The sequence below is a fragment of the Doryrhamphus excisus genome, chromosome 14 (assembly GCF_030265055.1).
Source record: "Doryrhamphus excisus isolate RoL2022-K1 chromosome 14, RoL_Dexc_1.0, whole genome shotgun sequence".
NCBI classification, from domain to species: domain Eukaryota; kingdom Metazoa; phylum Chordata; class Actinopteri; order Syngnathiformes; family Syngnathidae; genus Doryrhamphus; species Doryrhamphus excisus.
Window position 1 is genome coordinate 19,649,087 of NC_080479.1, and position 14,620 is coordinate 19,663,706.

Genomic DNA, 14,620 nt, shown 5'->3' on the forward strand with positions numbered 1-14,620 from the left:
TTTCTTTCTTTCTTTCTTTCTTTCTTTCTTTCTTTCTTTCTTTCTTTCTTTCTTTCTTTCTTTCTTTCTTTCTTTCTTTCTTTCTTTCTTTCTTTCTTTCTTTCTTTCCTTCCTTCCTTCCTTCCTTCCATCCCTTCCTCCTTCCTTCCTTCCTTCCTTCCATCCCTTCCTTCTTCCCCCCTACCTTCCTTCTTTCTTTCCTTCCTTCCTTCCCCCCTACCTTCCTTCCTTCGTTCCTTCCTTTTCTTCTTTCCTTTCTTCTTTGTTTTCTTCCTTTCTTCCTTTCACCCTTCCATCCTTCCTTCCTTTCTTCCTACCTTCCTTCCTTCTCTCCTTTCCTTTCTTCCTTCCTTCCTTTCTCCCTTCCATCCTTCCTTCCTTTCTTCCCTCCTACCTTCCTTCCTTCCTTCCTTCCTTTCATTCTTCCCTCCTACCTTCAGTCTTTCCTTCCTTCCTTTCCCCTTCCTTATTTCCTTCCCCCATTTCCTCCTTCCGTCCTTCCTTCCTTCCTTCCTTCCTTTCGTTCTTCCCTCCTACCCTCAGTCTTTCCTTCCTTCCTCCCTTCCTTCCTCCCTTCCTTCCCCTCTTCCTTCCTTCTTTCCTTCCTTCCTTGCCCCTTCCTTATTTCCTTCCCCCATTTCCTCCTTCCTTCCTTCTTTCCTTTTTTCCTTCCTTTCCTTCCTTCCTTCCTTCCTTCCTTCCTTTCCTTCCTTTTCTTCCTTCCTTCCTTCCTTTCCTTCTCCCTTTGCCTGCCTCGCCTCTTCTCATTGGCCTTTCCTTCTTTCCTTCCTTCCTTTCCTTCCTTCCTTTCCTTCTCCCTTTGCTTGCCTTGCCTCTTCTCATTGGCCTTTCCTTCCTTGGCCTTGTAAAAGTAGGAAAGATGTTCCTGGTGCTGTCGGACATTCTTTCCCTTTTTATGTTGTTTTGTGTTTCCTCCCTTCCTTCTAATTTACTCTTTCTCTTCATTTTCTTTTCACCTTTTCCTCCTTCCTTCTTTCCTTCATTTCATTGCCACTTTTTAAATGTCCTTCTCTTGTTGTTTCCCTTCTCTCCTTTTTCGTCCCTTTTTCACCTTTTCCTCCTTCCCTGTATTTTCTTTTTTCCTTTTTTCTTGATTTCTTTGTCACTTTTTCCCCTTCTAGTTTCCTTTCCTGTTTCCTTCCCTTCTCTCCTTTCCTTCCTTTTCCACTTTTTGCACTCGGATGATCTTCCCCAGCTTTTCTTAAAAGCCAAAAGTTGCAGATAGACAGTAGCTGGCTCACACACACACACACACACACACACACACACACACACACGTGCACACACACACACACACCCCCTTCTGCCATCCCAGATGCTCCTTCAGGCTCATTATTTTCTATATTTCATATTCCAGAATTAGCATTTTTTCATATCTTCACCGCCTGAGAGTAAAGTTCTCAGGTCAGCCGGATCCAACGTTACCTCTCCAGGCCCCGCCCCCCCCTGACCCGTTCATCCTGCAGGAAGTAGATGAATAAAGTAGAGTTTCCCATGCGGTGCCACCTGTTAGCGGCTTTACACGCGGCGTGTTGGCATGCGTCCGAAGGCCGGCCATCAAATATGAATGCAGTGCCTCACTTCCTCATCTATCTTTCATGCTGTTCATTTGTTGGGGGGGGGGGCTTTGACTGCAAAAATATTTTTGGATGTTCCCGTTCTGTTCTGTGAGGAATGTGGCGAGGCGGCGGTGGCGGCGGCATCAGCATGCGGGCGCCATGTTGGATTGGAGAAACAAGACAAATCAACACGTCTCATTGCGACACGTTGGAGTGCCTGAAATATTAGCGATGATGAAACTTCGCCATCCATCCCGTTTAAGCCACCGACTCATTTCGCCATCCGCCGTGCCATCCACCGCCGCGCTGTTCCACCTTCTTTCTCAGCCGCGTGCTACGTTCAATTATTCAAACCTGCCATCACAACAAGCTAAAAAAAACCCAGCAAGGCTCCGCATAAAATATTAGCGTGAGAGAACCTCAAAAGTCTGGAGTGAAAAATAAAACCGATCGCCGTTTTAAAATCCGTGGACTGAACCATCCCATCCATAAAACCATCCGTCTATCCGTCCATAGATGGGAGATGCTTTATTGGCCTTGAAGGAAATTCCCGTGCCGTGGTAACAGTCGTCCCAACTCCAAAATAAAAGATGCTAACACCAAACCAATGGAGCTCAATCAGATACGTATTTACAAGACCTTAGCTTAGCCTTAGCTTAGCTTTGCAACTTAGCCTAATACTCTATCTAATCATATACATACTAGCTCAGGGAGCCTTCCTTCCTTTCTTCCTTCCTTCCTTTCCTCCTTCCTTCCTTTCCTCCTTCCTTCCTTCCCCCCTACCTACCTTCCTTTCTTTCTCCCATCCTTCCTTCCTTTCTTCCCTCCTACCTTCCTTCCTTCCTTCCCCCTACTTTCCCTTTTCCTTTCTTCCTTCCTTCCCCTCTACTTTCCTTTTTCCTTCCTTCCTTCCTTCCTTCCTGTCCTCCTTCCTTCCTTCCCCCCTACCGACCTTCATTTCTTTCTCCCTTCCATCCTTCCTTCCTTTCTTCTCTCCTACCTTCCTTCCTTTCTTCCCTCCTACCTTCCTTCCTGCCTTCCCCCTACTTTCCTTTTTCCTTTCTTCCTTCCTTCCCCTCTACTTTCCTCCTTCCTTCCTTCCTTCCTTTCGTCCCTCCTACCTTCCTCCCTTCCTTCCTTCCTTCCCCCTACTTTCCCTTTTCCTTTCTTCCTTCCTTCCCCTCTACTTTCCTTTTTCCTTCCTTCCTTCCTTCCTTCCTTCCTGTCCTCCTTCCTTCCTTCCCTCCTTCCTTCCTTCCCCCACCTACCTTCCTTTCTTTCTCCCTTCCATCGTTCCTTTCTTTCTCCCTTCCATCCTTCCTTCCTTTCTTCCCTCCTACCTTCCTTCCTTTCTTCCCTCCTACCTTCCTTCCTTTCTTCCCTCCTACCTTCCTTCCTTTCTTCCCTCCTACCTTCCTTCCTACCTTCCCCCTACTTTCCTTTTTCCTTTCTTCCTTCCTCCCCCTCTACTTTCCTTTTTCCTTCCTTCCTTCCTTCCTTCCTTCCTTCCTTCCTTCCTACCTTCCTTCCTTCCTTCCTTTCTTCTTTCTTTTCTTTCTTTCTTCCTTTCCTTCCTTCCTTTATTGGCCTTGAAGGAAATTCCCATGCCGTGGTAACAGTCGTCCCAACTCCAAAATAAAAGATGCTAACACCAAACTAATGGAGCTCAATCAGATACGTATTTACAAGACCTTAGCTTAGCCTTAGCTTAGCTTTGCAACTTAGCCTAATACTCCATCTAATCATATACATAGCTCAGGGAGCCTGGGAGACAAGGGAACTATACAGTTCCCAAGGAACCAAGGGATAGGAGAGGACAAAAGGAAAGGAAGGAGGAAAAGCTAATCCGAGTGGGAATCGAAATGGCAGGAAGAGGAAAAAAATGTAAACAAAAGGAAGAAAATAGTAGAAAAAAGAAAACAAGAAAAGAGAAAAAACAAAAAATAAAAATAGAAGAAAGAAAAAAGGAAAGTAAACGAAGGAAAATGGAGTTAAGGAAGAAAGAAAATACGCCGCACTTCTCCGTGTGCGTGTGTACAGACACACAAGGCGGCCATCTTTAGGGCGGGGCGGTCCCGGCGGTCGGCGCGCTCGCCTCTTTGTGTCTTGCCGGGAATGTCGGAGACGGCGTGTGTATAATTCATGCAGCTGGGACGCCACCGAGGTTGCTCTTCTTCATCTCATCGTCTTTCCCGTCTTTGTCCTCCACTCCGGTCTGTCTTTCCCGCCGCCGGGGTGGGGGGGTGGGGGCGTGTCTCCAACATCACAAGTCTTTTGGGTCCAGACTAGCGGCTGCCATCACTTGTGTGTGTGTGTGTGTGTGTGTGTCGTATCCATACCCGCTAATTAGAGTGACAGTCGTTATTAATAGTTTGGGGCTAATGTGCAATAGCGTGACCGCGGCCCGCCGATGCCGGCCCGCTCTGGCGCCTCCCCGGGCTCTAATTATCAAGACCGCGATCTGACACGCAAACGCCCGAGCTGACACGTTGACATATTGTCACTTCCGACTTATCGGAACCGGAGGTTAGGTTGCTTTTCAAAACAGCATATTTGTGGGTAACATATTCCTATTGGGGGCGGCACGGTGGTCTAGGGGTTAGCGCGCAGACCTCACAGCTAGGAGACCAGGGTTCGGTCCCACCCTCGGGCATCTCTGTGTGGAGTTTGCATGTTCTCCCCGTGCATGCATGGGTTTTCTCCGGGTACTCCGGTTTCCTCCCACATTCCAAAAACATGCTAGGTTAATTAGCCACTCCAAATTGTCCATAGGTATGAATGTGAGTGTGAATGGTTGTTTGTCTATATGTGCCCTGTGATTGGCTGGCCACCAGTCCAGTGTGGACCCCGCCTCTCGCCCGAAGACAGCTGGGATAGGCTCCAGCACCCCCGCGACCCTCGTGAGGAAAAGCGGTAGAAAATGAATGAATGAATGAATGAATATTCCTATTGGACCCCGTGTCAGGTGGGATTAATCCAATCCGGAATAACAGTGGACGCTTTTCCACTTCAACTGTGGAAAGACGTGTTGGGCTATTAAATCTGCGGAACATCGGGATTGCTTTCCTTATTACAAAATTTGCAAGGTGGGGAGGCTGGGGATGGGGCACAATAAATATCCTGGTTGGGGGCCCGGGGGCTGGGGACTGGGGGCGTGCTGGTTTAATCTGGAACTTTGGCTTAGTTTACCACCAGCATACAACATTCTAACTACATTTATAGGTCGGAAAAGTGGGAAAAAGCGTCATAGGTGAACCTTAACATGCATAACTAAAAATATACAAACATGTACCAATACGAGTATGTAAAATTTTTTTTTTTTTTCTCAAAATTTTGTGGGTGCGGTTTAAACACCGATGCGTCTTACACTGGAATTATGGTAATCTGTCTGATCATACACAAACCAAAATTTACAAAACAAAGCAATCTGTCCCATAAAAAAATAAAGTCAATTTAATTAATCGATTCCAGATACTGAACTATTTCCGCAAAAACGGTACAGTACGTGGACAAACAGGTTTGTTAGTTCTCCCCAATGATACGGTGTACAAAAAACAGGAAAAAAAATTGTCAAAAAAAATTAATAACCAAAGTTTCACCGTATTTTTTTTTGTCTATGAGAGACAAAATAAGAATTATTTGTTTGGTAGCAAAATTCTACAAAGGAAAATTGTACTCTGATGATATATCGATATCGTAGTTGACCCGCTTATACGCCGCTTTTTTCCATTTTCAGTCCCCAGTGGAAAAAAATGATCAATTCCCCGCTAGCTTCCCGTCCCAGGCAGAGGAAATGTGTGTGGTATCAAACCCACGGCCACGTGGGCCGTGACGTCGGGAGCGTTTAGTGTAGAGTAGTTACGTAAGACGCTGTTGGTTCTCCTTCCCGATCAAAACCGGGGTCCTCCCACCGCCCAGCTCCCTTTGAAGCCACCGGCCTATTTTATTTTACACTCTCTTGATTTAATTTGCGCCCGGAATAAGAAGAGCGCTGATAACCTCCTCTGACCACGACAAATGTAGCGTAGCCCCCCCCCCAGCCGTCGCCCCCCCCTCCACCACCCTTTCAAGATTATCTACCACCGAGCTGGAGGACGTCCTTCAGCACCGCTTTCCCCGCTCCGCCACGCCGACACAATGGCGAGCGAGCGCCCGGTCGGGTTTAATCAAACAGAACAAATGTTTGCAGGCGCTTCACCTGAACGGCAAACCGTCTTCCTTCTGCTTGCGCTTCGTGTTCTTACGGCTTGGCTTGGAATCCCGATGGGGCGGGGGGGGGGGGGGGGCATAGTCTCACGTTGGATGCCGGTTTAACAACAATTTTGGAGCTCGGACAACAAACAATGCTTCAAATGCAGCCGTGTTTGGAGGTTTCCCACAGCCACAGCTGTTTAAAGCAAAGTTAGCGTTAAGCAGCCAACTGGCAGCTAACAGCTAATTGGCTCAGTGGCAATTAAGACCCTGGCATTTATTTGCTTCTGTAGGACATGAACTCGGCGCCCATAAGAGACTTACAGGAAATTGCATTGCACAGATAATCATCATTTTTGTCCAAAGTTAACTCACAATTAATCACATTTAATCGCAGATAGAAATACGTTTTTTTTTAATCTATAATTAAATAAGTGGGTGAAATCTCTTTGAGGTAAACGATTCAATGTGCAACTACAACGATAATTACATAATTTTTTTTACAGTCACTCAGCATATTTTTGTATTACTATTTTTTTATGATTAGCATATTAGCTCTTGAACTCTTGAATTCTTCACACTACTGTATATACAGTATTCAGTTGTGCCTTGGTTTTTAACTTCATTAATCCGTTCCTGAAAGTCTGACATAAACCAAAACGTACTCTAACAAAAGCAAGTAAAAAATAATACTTAAATAATAATAATAATAATGAAATTAGTAAATAAAAATTAATCCGTTCCAGACACCCAAAAAAGACATTTTCTAGACAATAGTTAGGGGTGCTGGAGCCTATCCCAGCTGTCTTGGGGCGAAAGGCGGGGTCCACACTGGACTGGTCGCCAGCCAATCACAGGGCACATATAGACAAACAACCATTCACACTCACATTCATACCTATGGACAATTTGGAGTGGCTAATTAACCTAGCATGTTTTTGGAATGTGGGAGGAAACCGGAGTACCCGGAGAAAACCCACGCATGCACGGGGAGAACATGCAAACTCCACACAGAGATGCCCGAGGGTGGAATTGAACCCGTGTGTCTTAGCTGTGAGGTCTGCGCGCTATGCTAGCTGGTCTGTACTAATATTGAAGTCTAATTATCCAAATAAATATCATATTTTCGTGTTTCCAGGCGGCGTTACTTCCAATCACTTCTTTACGAAAATATCGGAAGATGTCGGGAAGCTGACCAGCGCTCCATATTCTTTCTTAACTTCCTTCCAAAGGTCAACGAGGTCATTCGTCATCTTCTGACAGGTACAAAAAAAAAACAACAAAAACTAGTGTACTGTGTTTCCTTGTTTTCCGAGCTCATCAAACATGCGTTCTCTCCTGCCACCAAGGAATCGCTCCCCGACTTGTTGGTATGCATAGAATTCGCGGGTCTGTGACTCCGGATTCTGGAAGCAATTATTTAAATATCTGCCACTGTAACCGCCGGGACAAGCGTGGCGGAGACGAGACGGAGACACGGTGTAGTGCTTAGACGGGTTGTTTGGTGATGTTTGATACTTTGAGGTACAGCAGTACTTTTTCTTATTCCTTCCAAAAGGTGAACGGAAAACCGAAACGTACGAAAACTGAGACTTTTTTCCCCGTAGGAAATCATGTCAATCCAATTAATCCATGATGGACACCCAAAAATACTTTGATTGATTGAGAATAATTGTAGTTTATAAAAAACAATAGAATAACTCATTTCCTTAATGGAAGCTACCATTGAGGCGGACGCCATCTTTTTTTTAAATTCAGTCGTGTTTCTCACGGGTTAGCCGGTATTAGCCGTACTCGGACAGTGAGCCAATGTCAATATATCGAGTAAAAAAAAAACATCCATCCGTCCGACTTTTCCGTCTTTGACTCTCAGACGCTTAAAAGTCGCTTATCGTGATGTTTGTATCCCTGCGCCCAAAATGGCCGCCATGCGTCGAATCTACCCATCCTGCAGCGTTCCACCCCTGATTGCTCAAGTGCAAACATCTGCGTGTTTTTTTTTTTTTTTTTTTTTTTTGCAGCGTGTCCATCATTAGCGCTAATGTATCGGCTCGACATCTCGTTAAGGGAGGGCCGGCATCACGCGGGGCGCTGATTGAAGGGTCCATGAATGATTCATGACGCCCAGCCAAACGCACGCCAGCATCCGCAACGGTTATTTTATCAAGTTAGACGTGGCTGTGTTGATTGTTGGTGGAATTAGGAGATTATTATTAACAAGCGGCCTCGGCTGACTTTCAGTCATGTGACCCATTCCCGGTTTGCTGTGGTATTCCGAGTCTTCTAAGGATATGTTGGCCATTAAGAGAATAACGGCATCCTTGATTGCCCGCCTGTCTTTATCCTTAAGTGGCCTAGCAATTAAATGGCACGGCGCTTAACCATTTGGATCTGATTAACGGGTGGCGACAGATGGAACGAGGAAGCCGTTAAGGTCAACCAACCGGGCGGGCGATGTCGCTAACCTTAGCATGCCGGAGAGACGCGATGGAGGAGACCATAAAAATGACACCTCGAGATTGTTTTTTTCATGATTCTTTCTATCTAGACTATTGTGTGAGGGTGACGTAATCACGAATGACGTAATCACTTATTGTTGAATAGGCCGTGATGCATTAGCAAAAAATGTGGCCAAAAAAACAAGACAAGCTATTTAATTTAATTTAATGAGGGTGGTGGTATGATGTAATCACGAATTGTTGAATAGACCGTGACGCATTAGCAAAAAATGTGGCCAAAAAAACAAGACAAGCTAAATAAAAATGGTAATTTAATTTCATTCATTCATTAATTTAATCTAATTTAATCTAATTTAATCTAATTTAATCTAATTTAATCTAATTTAATCTAATTTAATCTAATTTAATTAGGGTGGTGGTATGACGTAATCACAAATTGTTGAATAGACCATGACGCATTAGCAAAAAATGTGACCAAAAAAAACAAGACAAGCTAAATAAAAAATTTAATTTAATTTAATTTAATTAGGGGGGTGGTATGACGTAATCACGAATTGTTGAATAGACCGTGACGCATTAGCAAAAAAGTGGCCAAAAATACAAGACAAGCTAAATAAAAATAGTATTTTAATTTTATTTAATTTTATTTAATTTTATTTGATTTTATTTAATTTAATGAGGGTGAGGGTGGTGGTATGACGTAATCACGAATTGTTGAATAGACCGTGACACATTAGCAAAAAAGGGGCCAAAAAAAACAAGACAAGCTAAATAAAAATGGTATTTTAATTTAATTTAATTTAATTTAATTTAATTTAATTTAATTTAATTTAATTTAATTTAATTTAATTTAATTTAATTTAATTTAATTTAATTTAATTTAATTTAATTTAATTTAATTTAATTTAATTTGGGGGGGGTGGTATGACGTAATCACGAATTGTTGAATAGACCGTGACGCATTAGCAAAAAATGTGGCCAAAAAAAACAAGACAAGCTAAATAAAAATTTTAATTTAATTTAATTTAATTAGGGTGGTGGTATGATGTAATCACAAATTGTTGAGTAGACCGTGATGCATTAGCAAAAAATGTGGCCAAAAAAACCAAGACAGGCTAAATAAAAATGGTAATTTAATTTAATTTTATTTTATTTTATTTTATTTTATTTTATTTTATTTTATTTTATTTTATTTTATTTTATTTTATTTTATTTTATTTTGAATGAGTTGATGGACGAGGTGTCTGATTACCCCCTAAATATAGCGATACCGACCCTTCCTGCTACGTGTTCTTATTCTCCGACCACATTTATAAAGGTTGCTGCGCAGAATGGGCTCTTAGCTGTCAGGCCCATATTAACAACGATGAATAATAGGATGGGCTTTGCTTTTGCAGGCCCATAAAATGAGTCATCTCAACCTGGCTATTAACGTGTCTCCTTTGCTTTGCAGCTAGCTGACCTAGCTGAGCTTCGTTAAAAAGTAGCTGCGCACAAGATGGATGCCGTTAGCAGGGATGAAACGTCTCTCACCGCAAACGTTATTTATATTTTAACACATTCATTGAGCTTCTTTTGAGTGAAAGAAACGTAGCTAAAATACGTCTTCTTGTATGATTGTATCAGTATGATTGTTTGCGCCCCCCGGTGGCCAAACAATGCATTTATCTTTCAGCGCAAGCATGAAGGAAAGAAACAGATGGCGACAAACACTTGACCTAATTCTTCATCTCATTTCCTCTTTGGCTAGTCCTTCCTGGAAATGACCAGATCCCATTCGGATCAGGAACGGTAAACAAGCAGAATCCTGTGCTTGGAGTTTGGGAAAAACAGGCTTCATATTTTGGCGGAGCGGGAGGGAAAATGGGAGCGCTGTGTGTGTGGAAAAGGAAGCGGCTGGCAGGTGGGATACTCGACAGCGCGATCAATGATCACTTCATCATTTTTAGCATCAAGCAGCACTCGAGTGAAGCTCCTCTCCACGCTAGCGCCCGTTAGCCTGTAGCTCCACACGTGCTATTAGCTGCTTTTGCTAGGACCCCGCGCTTGCTTGCATCACGCCGGGTCAAACGTTCCTAACGTGCCGTTAGCGTTCGGAAAGCTTTCCTCACATTACCCCCCACAGCCCACCGGCTCCCACCCTTCCACTCTCTCTCTCTTCCCACGCCTGGTTAACAATCCTGTGAATTATACCGCGATTGTATTGTATTTTTTTTTTATCGGCGCACGCGGGGGCTGCGGGGGAAGTTAATCCCCTCACACATGAATAGAAAAGCACTCGGCCAGGCTCCGACCTACAGGAAGTGCAGCTAATGGACTCTCCTCAGCTCCATGTGAGCTCAAGTGGGTCCAAATGTACACATTTTGCTCCACAACCGTTGATGACACCCTCGTTTACCTCTCTTTAGGACACGGTGGAAGACAGGCATGGTACCCACTCCGCTATCGGGTACCACCGGCTCCTTTTCGGCCACAGTCTCCGCTTGGATGGAATTGGTCCCCCGACTGACTCTAACGTTTGTGGACACAAAATGACACAAGGAAGCACAAATGCAAACGTTTTTATTCCACTCCACAGTCTCCTTGGGTAGAATTTGTCTCCTAAGCAGTGATTGACATTGTAACAAAAAATTGTCAGCATGCTTCAGTATTTGACTCCGGATTGCCGCCCTTAGTCTCCTCTTGGATAAAATGAGTCTGCCGACTAAAACATCTACATTGTAGCATTTGAAAATACAGTTAGCACACATTAACATCAGCTTACTCTGCATGCTTTTGTATCTGACTCCACAGTCTCCACTTTGTTGCCCTCAGTCTCCTCTTGGTTAAAATTGGTCTCCGATAGATGATTATAACATATGATGCTACAAAGTGAAAAAAACATGTTCGCTTTAGCTTACCCTAAATGCTGCAGTATTATACTCCACAGTCTCCACTTTGTTGCCCTCAGTCTCGTCTTGGATAAAATGAGTCTGCCAACTAAAAATCGACATTGTAGCATTTGAAAATACAGTTAACACATGTTAACATCAGCATGCTTTTGTACCTGACTCCACAGTCTCCACTTTGTGGCCCTCAGTCTCATCTTGGATAAAATTGGTCCCTGATCGATGATTGACGTTATAACATATGGTGCTACAAAGTGAAAAAAACACGTTCGCTTTAGCTTACCCTAAAAGCTGCAGTATTATACTCCACAGTCTCCACTTTGTCGCCCTCAGTCTCGTCTTGGATAAAATTGGTCCCTGATTGATGATTGACGTATGATGCTATAAAGTGAAAAACATGTTCGCTTAAGCTTAAGCTCCACAGTCTCCACTTTGTCGCCCTCAGTCTCCTCTTAGATAAAATGAGTCTGCCGACTAAAAATCGACATTGTAGCGTTTGAAAATACAGTTAACACATGTTAACATCAGCTTACTCTGCATGCTTTCGTATCTGACTCTTGCTTTTGTATTTGACTCCACAGTCTCCACTTTGTCGCCCTCAGTCTCCTCTTGGTTAAAATTGGTCTCTGATTGATGATTATAACATATGATGCTACAAAGTGAAAAAAACATGTTCGCTTTAGCTTACCCTAAATGCTGCAGTATTATACTCCACAGTCGCCACTTTGTCGCCCTCAGTCTCGTCTTGGATAAAATTAGTCTGCCAACTAAAAATCGACATTGTAACATTTGAAAATACAGTGAACACACGTAACATCAGCTTACTCTGCATGCTTTTGTATCTGACTCCACAGTCTCTACTTTGTCGCCCTCAGTCTCGTCTTGGATAAAATTACTCTGCCGACTAAAAATCGACATTGTAACATTTGAAAATACAGTGAACACACGTAACATCAGCTTATTCTGCATGCTTTCGTATCTGACTCCACAGTCTCCACTTTGTCGCTCTCAGTCTCCTCCTGGATAAAATGAGTAAAATGAAATTGTAATATTTGATGCTATAAAGAGACAAAAACACACATGTTAGCATTAGCATACCCTGGGTGCCGTAGTAACACACTCCACAGTCTTCACTTGGCTGCCCTCCTCCTTTAGAGTCAAATTTGTGATCGACAAACACACACAATAACATTATTTCACTTTGCATGCTTGAGTGTTATACTCCACAGTCTCCTCTTGGATAAAATTAGTTTTCTGATTGATGACATTTGAAATTGGCTTTTAGGAATTAGTAGCTCTTAGATTGACGTTGGACACGGAAATGTTATACTCCACTGTGCTGCCCTCAGTCTCCCCTTGGCCTGCTGACTGTCGCCAACATTGTGACATATGAGATTCTGTGGCCAAAGTGACCACTGTAAGCACACAGGCTCATTTGAGCTCGCCGTGCATGCTGCGGTGTACACAATCCCCACTCACCACTGCCCTCAGTCTCCTTTTGGGTAAACGTTTCTTATGATGAGTGATCAACATTGTAAGAAAATAACAAAAACACACATATGTACTAAAGTCATTCTCCCCTGCATGCGTCATTTAAGAGTTCTGTTAATGAAGGAGATTGTTGTTCTACGTCGTTGTTGTTGTTGTTGTTCAGCGTCCCTTAGTTTAGTACTGTGTGTGTTTTGAACGTCTGACTTTCTGGTCCCCTGAGGTGGCCGTGTCGCTGCTGACGATACAGTAACCAAAATAATAGCAACAGCTCTTTGTCGGCTGCAGTCTGCAGTAGTACTGCACAGTAGTAGTATTGTACAGTAGTACACATTCTTAAAGCAATACTTTTCTGCGTTGGATATGGTTGGTTTGTGGTTACGTACTTCCACCGCATGAGCTGAATGTGTTGACGTATTGAAACCGATTTGACTTTGGGCTCACCTGAAGTGTGATTACCGCGTCGATGGCCGCGAGTACACCGTAGATGTAGTATTACAGTACAGGGTATACTGTATATCAACATGCAGCGTGATGAAGAGTGCTGTGCTTAGAGTGTAACATAAAAGCCCAGTTAAATCCCTCTTGGCTGTCATGAGTCTGCCCTGCAAAAGCCTGTGCAGCCCCCCCCCCCTCCCTCCCTCACCCCCCCCTCCTCCCTCCATCCATCCATCCCTCTCTATCTCTCCTCCCCTCCTCCGCATCCTCCCTCTCTCTCTCTCCTCCTCTCCATCCTCCACTCTCCTCCCGTGCGCACCACCAACACCACCAGCAGCATCAGCGGTGCCTCTCTGACGCACCATCCGAGGATGAGCATCCCTCCTGCGGGCTGACTCCCTCGACATCCGCCCCCCCACCCCCACCTTCGCGCCCCTTCGCGTTGTGTTGCGTTCGCTGCCGGTGCGCTGCGTGCTTTTTGATCAGCGAGGATTTGCGCACTCTTGGCTGGGAATTTACTTGCTGGAGAGTCATCATCATCATCATCACCATCATCATCATCATCGATCCTGTTCTTCTTGGGCTTTTTTCGGGAGGGGTGGGCAAGGGGGCACACTCGGTCGCTGTGAGTGTTTCAAAGGTGAAGCATCGCTCGGATTGGAATATTCTACTCACTCCTGCAGTTTTTTGTTGTTTTTTTTTTTCCTCCGAATTGTCATCGTCTCCCCACTGCGGGGGCTGCTGCGGATTTTAGCGCCTGCTCCCTCTCCTTGTCAGCTGGGGGCGGGCGGGGGCGGGGAGGGCTCGGCGAAGCATCCCGGAGCGGGACCACCCCGGATCGAGTCGGCGATGCCCGGCCTGTGACACGGCGGCGGGATCCTCGTAGCATGGCCCCAGCCCGGAGGGAGCGCAGCGGCCGGGGGATGCTCCTCCTGGCGGCGGGCTGCCTGCTCCTGGGCGCCGCGCTGCTGCCGCCGCCGGCGCTGGCCAAGGTGTGCAACGACCGCACCAAGCGCGGCCAGGACAACAGCTGGTTCGCCCGGGACGGAGAGAATCTGCCCATCATGGTGCTCATGCCCATGAACGAGTCGGCGCTCATGAGCGGCATCAGCCAGGGAATCGAACCCGCCGTGCAGCTCGCCATCCAGCACATGAGGGAGTCCAGGAAGTACTCGTTCTCCCTCATCACCAAAATCTACGACACCGAGGTAAGACGTTTGGAAATTCTGCCTGTCGTGACGTCATCGCACGCCATTCTTCCTTATTACTGAGCTCACCTTAATTGCTTCCGAACCTTCCTCTCGCTTTCATTGGCGCCGCGCGGCTGCTGTTCCCCTCCGGCGCCGGCAGATGGCGTGGTTTCACTTGCCTTGCCTTGGACAATCCACGGCCGGCATTCCACAGCTGCTAATGATTATTGATGACCCGATAGCCGACGTTAGCAACGACTTACTTCAACATATTAGCTGGACTCCGGCAATGTGTGCGGAGTCTTCTTTTACGCTTTTTGCCGGGCAAAAAAAAAAAAAAAAAAACAGGGCAAAAAAAGACTGCATCGGTTGCCATGCCAACGCAG

The 14,620-nt window shown here is 45.1% G+C and overlaps 1 protein-coding gene across 1 annotated transcript in view; it reads left to right on the top strand.

The window, feature by feature from the left end:
- Positions 1-13,340: 13,340 nt before the first annotated feature.
- Positions 13,341-14,620, top strand: part of LOC131101914 (gamma-aminobutyric acid type B receptor subunit 2-like) — a 136,530-nt gene continuing 135,250 nt past the window's right edge. The window contains exon 1 of the mRNA XM_058047320.1: positions 13,341-14,252. Within this exon, the coding sequence (XP_057903303.1) occupies positions 13,932-14,252 (321 nt within the window). The 5' untranslated portion in view covers positions 13,341-13,931. The remainder of the gene's footprint in view (positions 14,253-14,620) is intronic.